This window comes from Capsicum annuum, chromosome 11 (assembly GCF_002878395.1).
Source record: "Capsicum annuum cultivar UCD-10X-F1 chromosome 11, UCD10Xv1.1, whole genome shotgun sequence".
Classification (NCBI taxonomy): Eukaryota; Viridiplantae; Streptophyta; class Magnoliopsida; order Solanales; family Solanaceae; genus Capsicum; species Capsicum annuum.
The window spans coordinates 221,897,939-221,913,619 of NC_061121.1; the positions used below are offsets into that span (position 1 = coordinate 221,897,939).

General features: G+C 34.7%; 2 protein-coding genes across 3 annotated transcripts; both read left to right on the forward strand.

Moving 5' to 3' along the window:
* The first annotated feature begins 473 nt into the window (after nt 1–473).
* On the forward strand, nt 474–8,066 carry LOC107848420. Of its 2 annotated transcripts, none has more exons than XM_016693183.2 (5): nt 474–663; nt 3,555–4,624; nt 4,807–5,002; nt 6,790–6,872; nt 7,658–8,066. In XM_016693183.2, the coding sequence occupies exons 2-5, from the start codon at nt 3,713–3,715 to the stop codon at nt 7,742–7,744; spliced, it is 1,278 nt and encodes a 425-aa protein (XP_016548669.2). In that variant the 5' UTR covers nt 474–663; nt 3,555–3,712; the 3' UTR covers nt 7,745–8,066. The 2 variants fall into 2 exon arrangements, with proteins under 2 accessions (XP_016548669.2, XP_016548670.2); XM_016693184.2 differs by lacking the exon at nt 474–663 and adding an exon at nt 954–1,106.
* A 1,288-nt stretch (nt 8,067–9,354) lies between these two features.
* On the forward strand, nt 9,355–15,123 carry LOC107847660 (calmodulin-like). The gene is made up of 3 exons (XM_016692050.2): nt 9,355–9,640; nt 11,697–12,066; nt 14,693–15,123. The coding sequence occupies exons 1-3, from the start codon at nt 9,565–9,567 to the stop codon at nt 14,787–14,789; spliced, it is 543 nt and encodes a 180-aa protein (XP_016547536.1). The 5' UTR covers nt 9,355–9,564; the 3' UTR covers nt 14,790–15,123.
* The last annotated feature ends 558 nt before the right edge of the window (nt 15,124–15,681 follow it).

The following is a 15,681-nucleotide window of genomic DNA, read 5'->3' on the forward strand; positions in this document are numbered from 1 at the left end:
ATTATATTTTGAAAATAATGTTTAGCTGACCACCCATCGCTACATGTGACTCCGACAAATAAGAGTAAGATCTAAATATGCCCTTTCCTTTTCAAACCCTCTCTATAAGACTACACTAAATATATTACTTTTTTTGTTTCAAGAAAATGACCTATTTTTTTAAAATTATTTTAAAACAGAATAACCATTTCTTGTTATGACATTATTTTAATTTCAACTTTATGTGGCATGCTTAGTACTACAAGATTAAAGTATATTTTAATATATTTAACATAACTTTAATTTAAGATTATAAAATATAAAATTTTTCTTTATTTTCTTAAACTTCCTGTAAAGTTCAAAATCAATTATTCTAAAATAGTGGGAGTATTATTATTATTATTTGTAAAAGAAAATATATACTATTTCTTCTTCATACAATCTGTAATAACAATAACAACAATATATATGATCCAATATTATAGAAAATATATCTAAATAGTTGGATCGTGTGACTTTTAAGTTTTAATAGTACTCAAAGAGGAATAGAAGTGACGAATAGAAGCAGTAAAAAGTACGCCTTTTCATATGGACAGACCGGTGCTCCTTCACCTTCTTCTTCCTCTTTTCTTCTTCAGGACAAGAAAGAGTTTTGCTGGAGTTCAATCTTTCTCTTCTTTGCAGGTGAAACTTTTCACTTTCTTTTTTATTTTTTTTCTTGTAATAATAATATCAAATCCCTTTTGTATATTGTTTCGGGTAGATTGCTTCGTAGTATTATTTTGTGATAGTATTATTATGTTCTATGTATTGTTATGTTGCTCTTTATTATCTTTTGTGAATTTAGGAGTCATTTTTTATGTGAGTTATAAGGTATAATAATCCCAACATAAAATTAAGGATATCTTGCGTTTGGCTGGCGAGATTATTTTTCCACCATTTATAATATAATGATGGATAAGTTATCTCATATTTCGAGACAACTTATTTCCAACCAAACGATCCTTTATTACATCTTTTTCCTGGACTATATTTTGTCTTGAACCGAGGGTGAAATAGCCTCTCTATCTCACTTCTAGAGGTAGTGGTTTGTCCTTCCCAGATCCTGTAGTGTGAAAGTACACTAGGTATGTTCTTGTTGTAAAAAAATCCCCTTTGTATGTTGTTTCGGGTAGATCACCTTTAGTATTATTTTGTGTTAGCATGTTGTGTTACTACTTATTGTCTTTTGTAACTTTATTATGATGTTTTTGTACATTGTATTTGTCTTGAGCCGAGGATCTACGAAGACAACCTCTCTACCGCACTTCTGATGTAGTGGTAAGTACTGCGTATACTCTACCCTCCCCAGACCTCGTTGTGTGTGAATACACTGGGTATGTTGTAAAAAATCCCTTTTATGTTGAACTCTCAGTTTATTTCTTGGGATTTTCAAAATTGAATGTTTGTCTATTTTCCTTTTTTGGTTATTTATGTGTAAAAGCGTAATTTTGATCTTGTTTATATAGCCCTTTTGCTTGTTTTGATGACAAAAAAGATTTTTTCGAAGGTGTCTAGTTGATTATCATGGGATATATTTATAAACAACAAACTCAGTGTAATCACATAGGGGAACGGGTGGTATTTACGCAACGTTAGCCCTACCTTGTGAAGGTAGAGAGGTTGTTTGCCCTACCTTGTGGAGGTAGAGAGATTTTTTTCGATAAACCTTTGCCTCGAGTAAAATATATCAAACTTAAGTATGGAAAAAGATGTAGTAATTGGAATTTAATATATAGATTTCTTCATTTTCTTTTGGGTAGAATATACATCATGAGTTCTAGGATTCAAAGTTACTCGAATATCTGTGTTGGTGGAAGGTAGTAGGTATTAGAAGGAATAGTTGAGGTGTGCACAAACTGATTCGAACAATCAACAACAAACCCAGTGTATTCCCACATAGTGGGGTCTGGGGAGGGTAAGATGTATGCAGTCCATACCACTACCTCCGATGAGGTAGAGAGGCTGTTTCCGATAGACCCCCAGCTCACGATTCGAACAGTCCTTTCTAAAAAAAGAATCTTTGATGGATTTAGGTACAAATATTTTTTTGAGACAGTGTGTATGTATCTAGTGTGAGTATGTTCAACTTTTGAGAAAGTTTGTATTGTATTTGGAGATATCCTCATAGGATCTCAACACCCATGTCATACCCATTTGATGCTGGTCTGACAAGGAGCTGAAGAGATTGTTTAAGCGCGCACATAGAGTTTTTGTGTCTCTTTCTCTTTTCTCTTCTTTGCTTCCAGTAAGGTAAAATTTTCACTGTCTTTGCTCGTTTGTCTTCCTTTTATGTTGTACCATGAGTTTATTTCTTGGAATTTTCACGATTGTGTGGGTGCGTATGTGTGTCTTTCTGTGCATGCTTCTTTCTTGCTAAATGGCATACATTTATATATTGTTTATACTATGTCTTTATTTTGTTTGATTTTTTAAGTTTGCAAATTTTAGTTTTTTTTTTGTTTACTAAAGTTTGTAATGGAGTCAGGAGTTCATTAATATTCAAAATAGAAAGAAGCAAAACACCAAGAACAAGAAGTAGTGAGATCCTATAAATCCAACATTTATAATATGTGCATAAAAAGTAATTTGACTTTGTGTTTACAAGATAAGTTTTCCCCCCAGCACAGTCCTTTTTCCCGTTCTGATAACAAGAAGTTGTCTAATAAAAGGTGTTTGGTCGACCACTATGGGATTAAATTTATTGATTTGTTCATTTTCTTTTGGGTATTTAATACATCTTGAGTTCTTGGATTTTAGTTTTCTTATTCGTGGTTTGAGTATGTAAACCTTGAAATAAAATGCCTTTTGAACTATCTTTGACGAACAGTCATGGCCTAGCGGTCCATGAAGTTAGTGAAGCTCAAGTGATAGTATGGTTTAAAGTTGTGTCGTTCCTGCGCTGGTATAAGGTAGCAGGTACTCCAAGGAGTAGTCGAGGTGCATATGCTGGTCCAAACACCATTCTATTCAAAAGAATCTTTGACGGACTTAGGTACAGTTATGTATTCAACACAGGCAGAGGCGGATCTAGAATTTAAAAGTTGTGGGTTCCCAACTTATAATTTTTACCACTAGACCAATAACACCCTTTGTTTGTGGGTTCCCAACTTATAATTCTTATATATTTACTAGTTTTTTCAATATAAATTCAAGAACCGGACGAAAGTTATGGGTTCCCGGGAACTCGCACTTTATGTTGTGCATCCGCCCCTGGTCGATCTCACAAAAACATGTATTTCAAAGTGTGTGTAAATACCTAGTGCAAGTATGTTCAACTTTGAGAAAGTTTGTAGTGTATTTGAAAATATCCCTACCTAGCTCCAGTATCCATGGCATACCCATCTGATGCTGGTATGACAAGGCAATGAAGAGTTTGTTTAAGTGCAAATACATGCAGTATGTATATATGTATGTACATACACGAGTTCTTCTATTCTATTTTTTTAATTTGTTTTCATGGCTTTTGGGTCCATGGATATTGATTATATTCTTTCTGTTTTTTATGGACATTGACTGTTCTTTTTGTTTTCTAGTGGCTGGAGTTTTCAGAAGAATACTTGCACTTCACGTAGATGGTGAAATTTATTAAGTTTAATATCTCTCTACGTCTATGAATGAGGGGAATTGGGGTGAAATAGCAGTGAACTTCTTGTTGTGAGCTGTTCGTTTGTTGGAGCTGAATTCCATTAACATGGGGCGACCAAGATTGAGGAATTGTGATGATTTTTGTGAAGCAAGACGCGGAAATAGAAACAAAGCCGAATATTCCGGTGAAAAATCGAAACTAAAAATTAGTGAAAATATTCGTCTCATGCAAAACATTTCAAAATCAGAGAATGCTGATGAAGATTATTGTTGGTATTTGAAGTTGAAGTTTTGCTACAGCTACGATAAAAATTCTCAGTCATACACAAATCAACATGGAAATGATGGCAGTTATGATGAGGTTGAGGAGGAGGATGAAGCTGACCCGCAGTACAAGATGTTTTTGGCTAATGCTAAGCCTGATGGGAGGTCATATGTGCTTAGCGTTGATACAAAGGATAAGTTTCCTGTGTCCATTAAGTATGAAAAAGAGTGTGAGAGTAAATATGGGTGCAAATGTTCGTGTCAGGAAAAACAGAAAGATATAGAGACGCAAAAGGATGCTGTGGATGAGGAAATCTTGCCCAATATATGTAGCATAGATGAGCTAAATAATCGGAAATTTCCAATGACTGATGTCGGGTATGATAGCAATAGATCCATGGGAAGTGTAGATGAGGTATTTGAGCTTTCCAATCCTACTTCTCAGAGAAAAAATGGGATTATGAGCCGGAAGCTTAGGAGGGGAAAATGCGGTGCGTCCAAGAGGCAGGACAAGTGTGAGACTAAAATAAAGTCAGGTAAGGAGAACATGACAGAAAAAGGGAGTAAAACAGTTCGTGTCACCGGCAAAAGAACAGCGTCTGATGTGGATGAAGATTATGCGTTAGTCCTGGAGAATCTTCAATGTGAAAATTGGGGCATGAAAGCCTCGTTAAGAAACGGTTGCAATATTGAGTATGAAGCTATTGGCGATGACCTTGAAATCCTTTCCGACAATAATGATAAGCTCAAGAAGGTATGAAGCTTTAACTTTACAGCTTTTTCAGCCAAAGACCACGAGAGTGTATGTTTTTCTGTCCTTCATTTCTCCTCCCTATTTTACTCTTTCGTCCTTCCCTGCTCGGTTTGTTTGTTTGAAGTTTCTTGTATGTGAATGAGCTTCAGTATATACTAAAGTCAAGGATAAATATGCACCAGATAAGTAAGCAGTCTGAGTTCAGGCAGAAAGTCATGGATCTTTTGAAGAAGCCTTTCAATTCAAAGGAGTACAAAGAACTATGGACATACGTCAACGAAAAAAAACCAGTAGAAAGGAATATGGAATCGCGCAGAGGGGGAGTGAGGTCTTACCAGACAAACAAAATGGGAAAATCATACCTGGAGTACTATATGGGTAAGTTCAACATCCTGTAAGTTGTATTTTCGTCGATATACGATTTCCAGTGTTTCCAAAGTTTTGGTAGCACCGCACCTTTGATTGGTTTCTAGTGAATTAATACCCTCTCAAACACATTGCTTGTAGTAATTTCCTTGTATAACTCAAACCACTTTACATTTTGCAGTCTCTGATTTTCGCTAAAGTATGCTGTCAAGGCAAAAGAATAATACAAATCTTTTAAAGATTTTACATAGTAAAAACGATGACAAGTCTAAAGAGATGTGGCATTAAAAGAATAGGTTGGCTTTAAGATTTTATGGAACCCTGATCATTTATACCACCACTAGGCCATAGCATAATTAGGTTGACTGTTTGCTAGTTGCTCAAAGGAAGATGAAATATTATTTTTAGTATTGCTGTATACTTCTAAAAAGAAATTAATTAATTTGTCTATTCCTTCTTTAAAAAAACAGAATTTGTCTATTTAATGTTGTTACACACTTGGTATGTTGTTGTTGTACAACCTCCCGAGCATGAGGAGGTCAATTGCTAAGTGAAGTTTAGAACAATTGATTTACTTGTGAATGAAATACGGAAAGAAAAATAAATAGAGAAAATTATGAATTATTAACAGTAAGAAACAAAGAATCCTTTGTCAAATTGTTAGTTTCTCGCGAAGTTTTGTACTTCTCCTACAGTGAGATCCTCTTTCCTAGTACATCTTCACTGAAGATTACGAAGTTATTTCACCGTATATTACATATGAAGCCAGTGTTTGTCAAGCTGGAGAATCTGTAGGTCATTAATATGTACCATATTAGGGAAACAGAAAAGAAGGAAAAGCTTTAATAAAGTCTATATTTGGGTGAAATTCAAATACTTATCTTTCTTGAACTACTGTGTTACCACCTATGGTTTGAACCATAGATGTCATGATTCATTAGGTTCTGAATATTGACATGATGCTCCACGTGGAGTTTGTCAAGAGGTCTATTCAAGAAAAATTTGTGTCCTGATTATATTTGTTATTTTTTTACCACTCAAGAACAATGGAACAATGTGATTGTGTACTTTAGCGTCGTCCTGCAAATCGTTTTTTTTTTTAAACATTTCATTTTAAACTTGAGAAATCATCTGTTTCCTACGTTCTATGAAGAAGCTAATCATTTCAGATATCACTTCTAGACTATATGGTAAGTAGGCTATCTGTAACTAGTGCACCACAAATTGAAATACCAGCAGTATTGAGACAGCGTTTGAAAATTATTTCCTTGTATGCCCACCAAAAAATAAAACAAGGAACCCGTAAGTATATGAAACTAGCCTATTTTTAGTTGAATGAAAAGGGAACTGAATTATATTTTAAGTTGTGTTCTACTGTTCCTTTAACCAAAATGATCCATGTTTCCCTAAGAACAGTTTGTCTAATGAAACAATGGAAACTCAATGTTGAAAGCTGGTTGCTTTGAAATTTTGGGAAATTTCAGATTGTCTATTGCTAGAAATGTTAACTAGTTGTTCTTTGGTAATTTTGGGAAATTAGGGTTGATTGCTAGAAACGTTAACTGATTTAGGATATTTTCTCCTTTTATTCTTTTGTAAGTTTGATGTATTCATATCTGCTGGATATCAGTGACAATTGACAATCTTTAACTTCACCTTATATTTTGTGTGCTCTCTCTGGGTTCTCTGCAGTTTTGGCACTATGATAGTCATTCAAATTTGTGCTTAATTCACTTTAATTGCACTATGTACCATTACATAATAAGTCCTAAAGTACATCGTTAAATTTATACTTACAGACCTAGAGGAAAAGCTCAAAGAAGTTGATAATGATGAGAGGAAAAAGCTGAAGATCCTGCGTGGATTTTCGTTTTGGTTACAGGTGAGTGGCTCATCTCAGCTTTGTTGATGGAGAATTGATTGATGGTTTTCTTTTGTCTTGAGTTTTAATATGGCTGCCTTTTTTGGTATGCCTTGTCATGCTTTCTTTAGCATTTTCTCTTGGCTTCTCCATTCCTGTTGTTTTCTTTTTTCGAACTGCTTTGTAATGCTTTTACTTGAGCTGAGCCTCTATCGAAAACAGCCTACCTCCCAAGGTAGGGGTAAGGTTTGCATACACACTACCCTCTGCAGACCCCACTTGTAGAATTACACTGGGCATATTGTTGGTTGAATATGAGATTTCCAAGTACACGAATGTTGATCCCATTTAGCTAGTAAACGGGAGTTTCAGAGTGAGCGATCAATGATATAAATCCCATGAATTTCTACAGTGAATGCAGGCACCAAAGAGGCAGAGGCCTCTAGCTACAATAAACTATACGTAATTAGACCGTATTATCTGTCGCATTTGAGCTCGGGAAGCTTCAACCAATCACTGATCCCCACATAGATGCTAGGTTAATATAACACTAGCACAACATTGATGACACTTGTTCCACCTCAAGAACTTTTAAACCATGACCACAGTAACCTGGTTTTACACTGTTCTATTTATTTATTACATATATGATGATAATATGAAATGCGCTTAAATGAACAAGTGAGATTCTTATAGCCGACCCCAACTTGTGAACGACTGAGGCATAGTTGTGATTGTGATTTATTGCATACTAGTTGTTTAATGACAAATGTAGTAACATACGTTCTCACTGGGTGTTTTGCTAGAATCTCACCAACAAAGGAGCCTTCAAACCTTGGAACGACACTGAGTTTCTTGCACGGGTGGCTGAATCTAGTCTAGTTAAGAAGTGATGCATTTCCAGTCCAACTTTTTTCCGATTAATCACTCAGAGACAGCCACCGGAACATGTCTATGAAGTATGTCGTGGTGAAGATTGAAATCGCGGACTGCATTTACTTGAAGTCAGTATATCATACAGGAAAAGCAAACCTAGCAGTGCATTATTTTGTGAATTTTCTTCATAGTGGTGCAACTTTTTTGATTCTTTTTTGTGATCTCCCCCTCCTGTCATTTTTCTCAAGGCCCTGGGAGATTTGTACATCTCAAACAAGGATGTAAATGGTGTTGATGTCAGTGTATACAAAAGTTGGCAGAGTAGTCTTTTTTTGGACTTATATTTTCATTTGTAAGGTGGCAAAGAGAACATAGAGTATTCTAAGAATGGAGTCATCTTTAGTAGAAAATATGCCTCTTACTTAATATCGTGATTTTGAAAAAAGAAATTATCTATATGCATTTGAACAAATAAAAACCTTAGATACATTCGTAGAATTAGATGGACTAAAAGTAAATGATTCTATAAGAACAATTATAATTTTTGGAATAGTTACTAACAATTTATTTGAAGGGAAAATTTGGAGCAATAACAAATGTGTCTTTGTGTGGATTAAGGTTGTGGGTTGAATCTGTGCAATCAATCACTAATGCTTCAAATTTGTCACTAGATCAAACTATTCAATTATATTTTATCTTCTACATTATATTTTGGATTTTTATATCTAGCAAATCATTATGTATTTGCTCGTCACTGATAAAGTTTTATAGTGTGTATAAATGGGTTCTTTTTGTGGAAGTACCTCAAATTATCCTTCATTATACTTAAAATTGGAGTTTTGTTAGTGATGGATTCTTTCCTTTAGACAAACAAAAGTAGAATCAAATCCAAATTATCACAAAGTGAAGGCTGTTCATTAAAAGATAGTATAAGGCAAACTTTACCAATTTTCCTTTAAATTAGGGATAATTCAGAGATCTCCCTCCTGATTTGCTTTAACTACACTTTTACATTTTGTTTGGACAGTCGTCACCTATTGTTTATGATATTATACGGTATTGTATTGAATTATAGTGTAATGTATTAATTTGATGAATATAACGTTTGAATAAATTATATTGTTTTATGTTATTACAGAATCTCACACATTAATAATTTGAAGGATATCTCTGCTAGAAAAGTAGGATACGAGATAAAATTATTATAAAAAGATAAGGTAAAAAATAAAATATGATTATTAAATAATAAGTAAAGGTAAAATAAGAAAAGAATATAAGGTTACGGCATTATACCACCAAATCAGTGGTTATATCAAATGAGATTTTTCATGATTACCTAACCATGGAACCAAAACATATATTTTAAGAAACAATCAAAACAAACTTGATGTTTTTAGTAACGATACCATACCATTTCAAGGATAACTACCATACAAACAAAGTGAAAGTCATGCTAAAGAGCAGATAAAATTTGGTATTATATCTATATCATGTTTTCGACAATATAAATTAATTTTAATATAATTTTATATCATTAATCAAATCTAATATAAATTTAATATTAAACTTAATGATGAAATATTACACTTGCTATAATCTTTACTGAACCAAAGGAGCCCCGTGGAGTATTATTCCTTGCTTGACTAAATGAGTTAAATAGAGTTCCAAAACAAAAAAAAAAAAAAGCAAAAAAAGCAAAAGAATAAGATGCTTGGGCACCCACTATACACCCTTTAGGAATTTTTGGACCATTATAATAACACCTCATTGCCTTCTCCATTTTTACACACACACACACCAAAACTCTTTCTTTGGTAGAATTAATCAAAAACAGATAATGGCAGATCAGCTAACTGATGATCAGATCTCTGAGTTCAAAGAAGCTTTTAGCCTCTTCGATAAGGATGGAGATGGTCTCTTCTTTTTCCCTCTTTGAATAATATTTTTAAATTTTTTTTATACTCAGATCCAATTTTTTGAGTTTTCTATATTTATTTTTTCGTTGTCTAATTTGTTGAAAGGTGTTGTGATCTATGATCTGATGTTGATTGTGGAACTTGGGTATTTTTTATTTTTTTGTTTGGATTTGATTTGATATATTTATTTGTGAAATTGGTGGATTCTTGATTTGAGGGTCTATTGAAAATAGTCTTTCTATGCTGTTGTAGGGGTAAGATTTGTGTATACGTTATCCCCCACTTGTGTGATTACACTTGGTATGTTGTTGTTGGGGAATTCTTGGGTCGACTTGGGTAGTTTTAATCTTGTGTTTGGATTTGATCTGATGGATTTATTTGTGAAATTGGTGGATTCTTGATTTGAGGTTCTATCGGAGACAGTTTTTCTATGTTGTTGTAGGGGTAAGGGGTAAGGTTTGTGTATACATTATCCTCTGTGGATCCCACTTCTGTGATTACACTTGGTATGTTGTTGTTGGCGGATTCTTGATTTGAGGGTCTATTGGAAAAAGTCTCCCTACCTTGTAGGGTAAGGTTTGCATACACTGTTGTCCCCGGAGCCCACTTGTGGACCCCATATGTGTGATTACATTATATATGTTGTTTGTTGTTGTTGTGGGCGGATTCTTGATTCTGGGTCAACTGTGTTGAATTCCTTGGTTATTTTTTGATAAGTTCCATGGACTCTTTACTTTTGATGCTTCACGTCTATCGGAAACAACCCTTCTACTTCTCCGGAGGTAGTGGTATGGATTGCGTACATCTTACCCCTAGACCCCACTATGTGGGAATATACTGGGTTTTTTGTTGTTGTTGTTGTTGTTGTTGTTGTTGTTGTTGTTGTTGTTGAGGAGGAGTATGGTCTGTGTACACTCTACCCGCCCCTATCCTCCCCAGACTTCGCTTGAGGGATTTCGTTGGGTATGTTGTTGTTGATGCTGGTGTCCGGACAACTTGCATGCAGGCCAACTAATTCAATAGGTACTTGCTACCTCCACCTTAAGTACGGGTAGCTCTGCCCACCAAGTTTTGGGCAAATGGGGAGAAATCTCCATCAGTTGTTTTTCTTCTGCCTGGATTTGAACTCACTCCATTGACAACTAGGTCATATCATACTCTTGGGTGCAAAAGAAATTGGTGGCTTCTAGATTTTGAGTCAAATCTGTTCAATTCTTTGGTAGTTAAGGATTTGTTTGGTTGCATGTTTTGAAAATCATGTCTTGGATGTTGCATTTTTCTTCATTATATTAAGGTTAAATAGATTGATTGTCTTATTTTGTTATTTTTCCTTTCTAATTGTGGATTTACCTGGTTCATTACGATATCTGGCTTTGATTCTTGACTGATTGTCTCCATTTGTTCAACGGGGTAATTTGTTTGTGATGGTGGATTTTCACAACTTTCCATGCATTGCTTTATCTCAGGATGTAAAGAGCATTCAAGTCTATAGATGTGCTTGAGAAAAATGGAAGTATGCTATGTGTCTGAAAACATCCACAGGCTGATAAAATGCCAATGGAAGATAGCAGTAATAAGTAAAATATAGTGGTATCAAGAGTTAGTACTTGAATATATGTAGCTGCTGCATCTTAAAATAGCAGCTTCTTACTCGAATATATGCAGCTGCTGTCTCTTAAAATAGCGGATTCTTTCTGATGAAATCAGATTGAAGTGATTTTGCCATTTTGATATCCGTTCTGTTTGGAAATGAATTTCCTTGTGCTTTTCTTCCTTATATTTGGAGATCGACGTGTGGAATGCTTGTTAGTGATGTTTAACTGTAATCCGCACAGCCAGGATCATTCATATATAGGCTTATTACTATGATGAAACTTGTGTTTCTGTTGCTCCTTCGTTTCTTACAATTTGAATAGAGGAGTGAGGATTCATATAGCTGATCCCAACTTGTTTGGGATCGAGGCTTCCTTATTATTGTTGTACTCTTTGATCACAGAACTTGTAAACTCTTACAAGTTAACATGTTCAATAACTATGTGCAACCATGCTGCAGGTTGCATCACAACTAAGGAGCTTGGAACTGTGATGCGGTCACTGGGTCAGAACCCAACCGAGGCTGAGCTGCAAGACATGATCAACGAAGTTGATGCCGATGGGAATGGGACCATCGACTTCCCTGAGTTCCTTAACCTGATGGCTCGCAAGATGAAAGACACTGATTCCGAGGAGGAGCTGAAAGAAGCTTTTAGAGTGTTTGACAAGGATCAGAATGGATTTATCTCTGCTGCTGAGCTTCGCCATGTCATGACTAACCTAGGTGAGAAGCTTACAGACGAGGAGGTTGATGAGATGATCCGTGAAGCTGACGTGGATGGTGATGGACAGATCAACTATGACGAGTTCGTCAAGGTCATGATGGCCAAGTGAGAATTGATCAACTCAACTTAATCTTTAAAATTCGAAGTACAACAAAAAGGGAAAAAAGAAAAGAACAAAGGAACGGCAGATAAGTTTGATGATTTTTCTATTTCCGGTTAGGATGTGTTTCTTTGACATTATTAGCTTTGTTTTGGTGCTTGCCTGTTCTCTCCTATTTGCATTGTTTCGTAGTGCTGTTCTTTGGTATATGGGGTTTTCTGCTCTTATTCCTAGTAGTTTGGTTGTTAGTAACTTTCCAACATTTGGTATTCAAACCTTTCCACAATTGGGGACCTTGAATGTCCTTTTTTGAAACCTTTTGAGTAATTTCATTGCTATTTCATCTTCTTGCATTTGTTTGCTTTTATTTCAACTCGTGTTTACTTGCTTTTTATGGTATATTTGTATTTCGAGGGACTTGTGTCTTTGGTCACTAGTTTGACTCTTGTGCCAAGCGAACTAAGTCCAATGTTTAAGTGGAGGAGGACAGAGGGTCGAACCTTACCATTCCCGATTTCTTAGCCTCCGGTTTGAAGGTTGGAGCTCTGTATCAATTTCTTGGTCATTGCAGAAACAAATAATCGAGTTCATATGGTACGATCACATCTAATGGTTTTCTTCTTTACACACTTCAAGTTCCATAACACTCCATACCTGAGGCTCAACTAAGATTAAGTAGATGTAGGAAACTTATATGGCTACATTTCTTAACATCATTTGCACGTATGGCTTTTTTGTTTCGTGTAAGGCTTTTTCTTTTCGATAACTGTGGTATTCAGGTTCGCGTAAGGCTTTTTCATTTCGATAATTGTGGTATTCAGGTCAGATTGTGCCTATTTCGACTAACATGATCAACGAATTTTGCTTATCAAGTTCTTGTTTGTTGTCGTTGTTAGAACTACTATTGAGTCACGTGAAGGTGCATGATAAAAAAAAACCTATTCAATTCTCTTCATTTCAAAAAAGGACAAGTGAAAGGTAACGAAATGAAGTTCAAAATTGTCGGTCAAAGGCGCTAGCGCATACCTTGGGGTGATCGTCACCACTTGTGTCTTATCTCGACAGTGGAACGTGTATCCAACCTGCCTCTAGCTTTTTTTAGAGAATCTAATCCCGAGGAGGAGAGTGTTGGAGAAACGCATTAGTTGTTTTCGTATGGTATATATATCAGCTATTGGTTCTAAGTTGTGAAAAATCGACTATTGATGCTTGCATCAGGTACTAAGTTGTGAAAAATCGACTATTGATGCTTGCATCAGGTAGGCTACGCATGTCACACTTCTCGGGTCATGACCTTTCTTTCAATCATTTGATGCTAGCATCAACTACACTACGTGTATTACACCTCTCGGGTCATGACATTTCTTTGAATCAGACGTACATGCAGAATGCTTCTGTGTGTGACCTTGAATAATGAAATTAGTTAGCCGGCACTAATGTTTGTGTCAAGCAGGTTGTCTGCGTTAGCTCCTTTGGAGTGTGATTCTTCCTCGAGCTTTCGAGCGGCCAGGAACGGAGCTACCCTTTAGATAGGGGTTCATCCAAATCTCCTTCGGCGAAAAATTATACTATATTTGCATGGTTAAAATTATTTTTTATATGTATATAGTAGATGTTGAACCCCTTTCGGTTAGTTTGTATGTTCATTTGTGAACCCCTTAATGATGATCCTGTCTTCGCCATTGATCGAGCCATCATTTTTATTCGGATTGAGGCATAGTTATTACAAGGAATATTATAAAATTATAAAATCTTTACAATAAGTGAGATTTTATTCAGATTTGCTTAGTCTCCACGCAAAAATAGTTGGATTTGATTTTAAATAGATGCTATTCCCTTTTAGTTGGCTTCTCTTCTTTTTCTTGGGAGGGGGAGGGGTCGAAGAATATTGTTTAATTATATGATTTTTACAGAAAATCAGTAACAAAATAACACGTTTTTTTTTTAAAAAAAAAAAAAGATACAAGAAATTTTTTGGAAGAATTTTTTTTCCATATTTATATTATATTAAAGACGTATTTTAGAAAAGAAAGAACTAAAAACGCTCAGCAAGTTCAACCATTGTTGAAGAATATTGCAAAAAGAGCTTTGGTTTAATGGTAATTTAAACCACGCCACGTGATGTTTGAGTTAGTTACATGTCATGGTTCGAACATAACAGTTAAATATTTAACTTATTTTCTCATATTTATTTATTGGTATATGGAAAGAGGGGTATAATTCTTCATTGTTTTTTTTTTAATGGCTCACTATAATATTAGTTGACGGTAAATGAGAAAACACGATCAATGAAGATTTATGTAGTCGAACTCATTTTGTTTGAGATGGGGTGTAGCTATAGTTGTATTTAAGAAATAGAGAGTAAAGTAGCTAATTCATTATTTACTGAAGTCGAATCATGCGCCAATAGTTGTAACTTCATAGATCGCCGGATGATCATCTGAATACGTTTCGTCAGAAAAGTATACTAGACTATTTGCATAAAAATTATACTGTATATATCGGTAAAAAAGAAATACTTTTGATAGGTATATTAAATTCTTTTTTCTCTACACCACAATAACTAAATAAATTTCGTTAAATTTTTCATAATCTACGCGACTTAAATACGCTATTCATAATTTATCGCAGGAGGCGAAGGAGGATGGAAGGAAGTAAAAGTGTGAAACCAATTTCACAGAGCAATGGAAGGAAAAGCCGAAAGAGAGATCGATGCATAATCCTTTGATCCAAAAAATTGTTCACTTCGGGGTCATTTGGTTTGGAGATTAAGTTATTTCAGAATTAAGTTTGAAATTGAATTTATATTTTATTTAATCAAAGGTAACTAACGAAATATAAATTTAATCTCAAACTTAATCCTAAAATATTTCTTCTTATTCTATGAACCAAACGGTCCCTCCTTAGCGTGTTATATATTCTACTGTTGAAAAAAAGAGTTTATTATAATTAGCTATGTGTGTCTTTAGTTTTCTTATCAGCTTATTATATAATGTACTAGCCTTCAAAATTATTGTATTAAACAAAGTTACAGGGTTATAGCTACTTGAATTTTTCTCTTCCTTTTTTCTTGTTAAGCACCAACAAAAAATAAAGAAAATAAAATATATTATACTATTATATTACATAGGACAAAAAAGATAATTTTAAAAAATCTAAATGAGCAATAGTAATCTCATTCGGTCATAGTGGAACGTGTAATTTGCCTGCTTTAGATGCCTTCTGGACCTTCTACTAATGTCACTTCCATAATTTTTTTGTTTCCCTTTTACTTCTCTTTCAAATCTCTTCCTTGTTTTCCTTCGTTTCAAATAAATCTCCTAGGTCCAAATGCAAATTTTAGGAAAGAAATAGCTAGCTAGCCTATTCGTTATGAGAAATCAACGCTTACAACACCTACTTTTTTCGATAAATGTATAATCTAATTTCGATGAGGGGAACATTGGAGTTAGGGGTGTGTATTGATTGGTTTGGTTTGATTTTGAGTACTATCGGTTTGATTTATCAACACGCTAAATCGATTACCAAATCAATAAAGTATTTGTTATCGATTTTGGTCCATAACGGTTTGATTTATCAGTTTAACTGATAAGAAAATGTTTCTTTTATTTTTTTTCGCT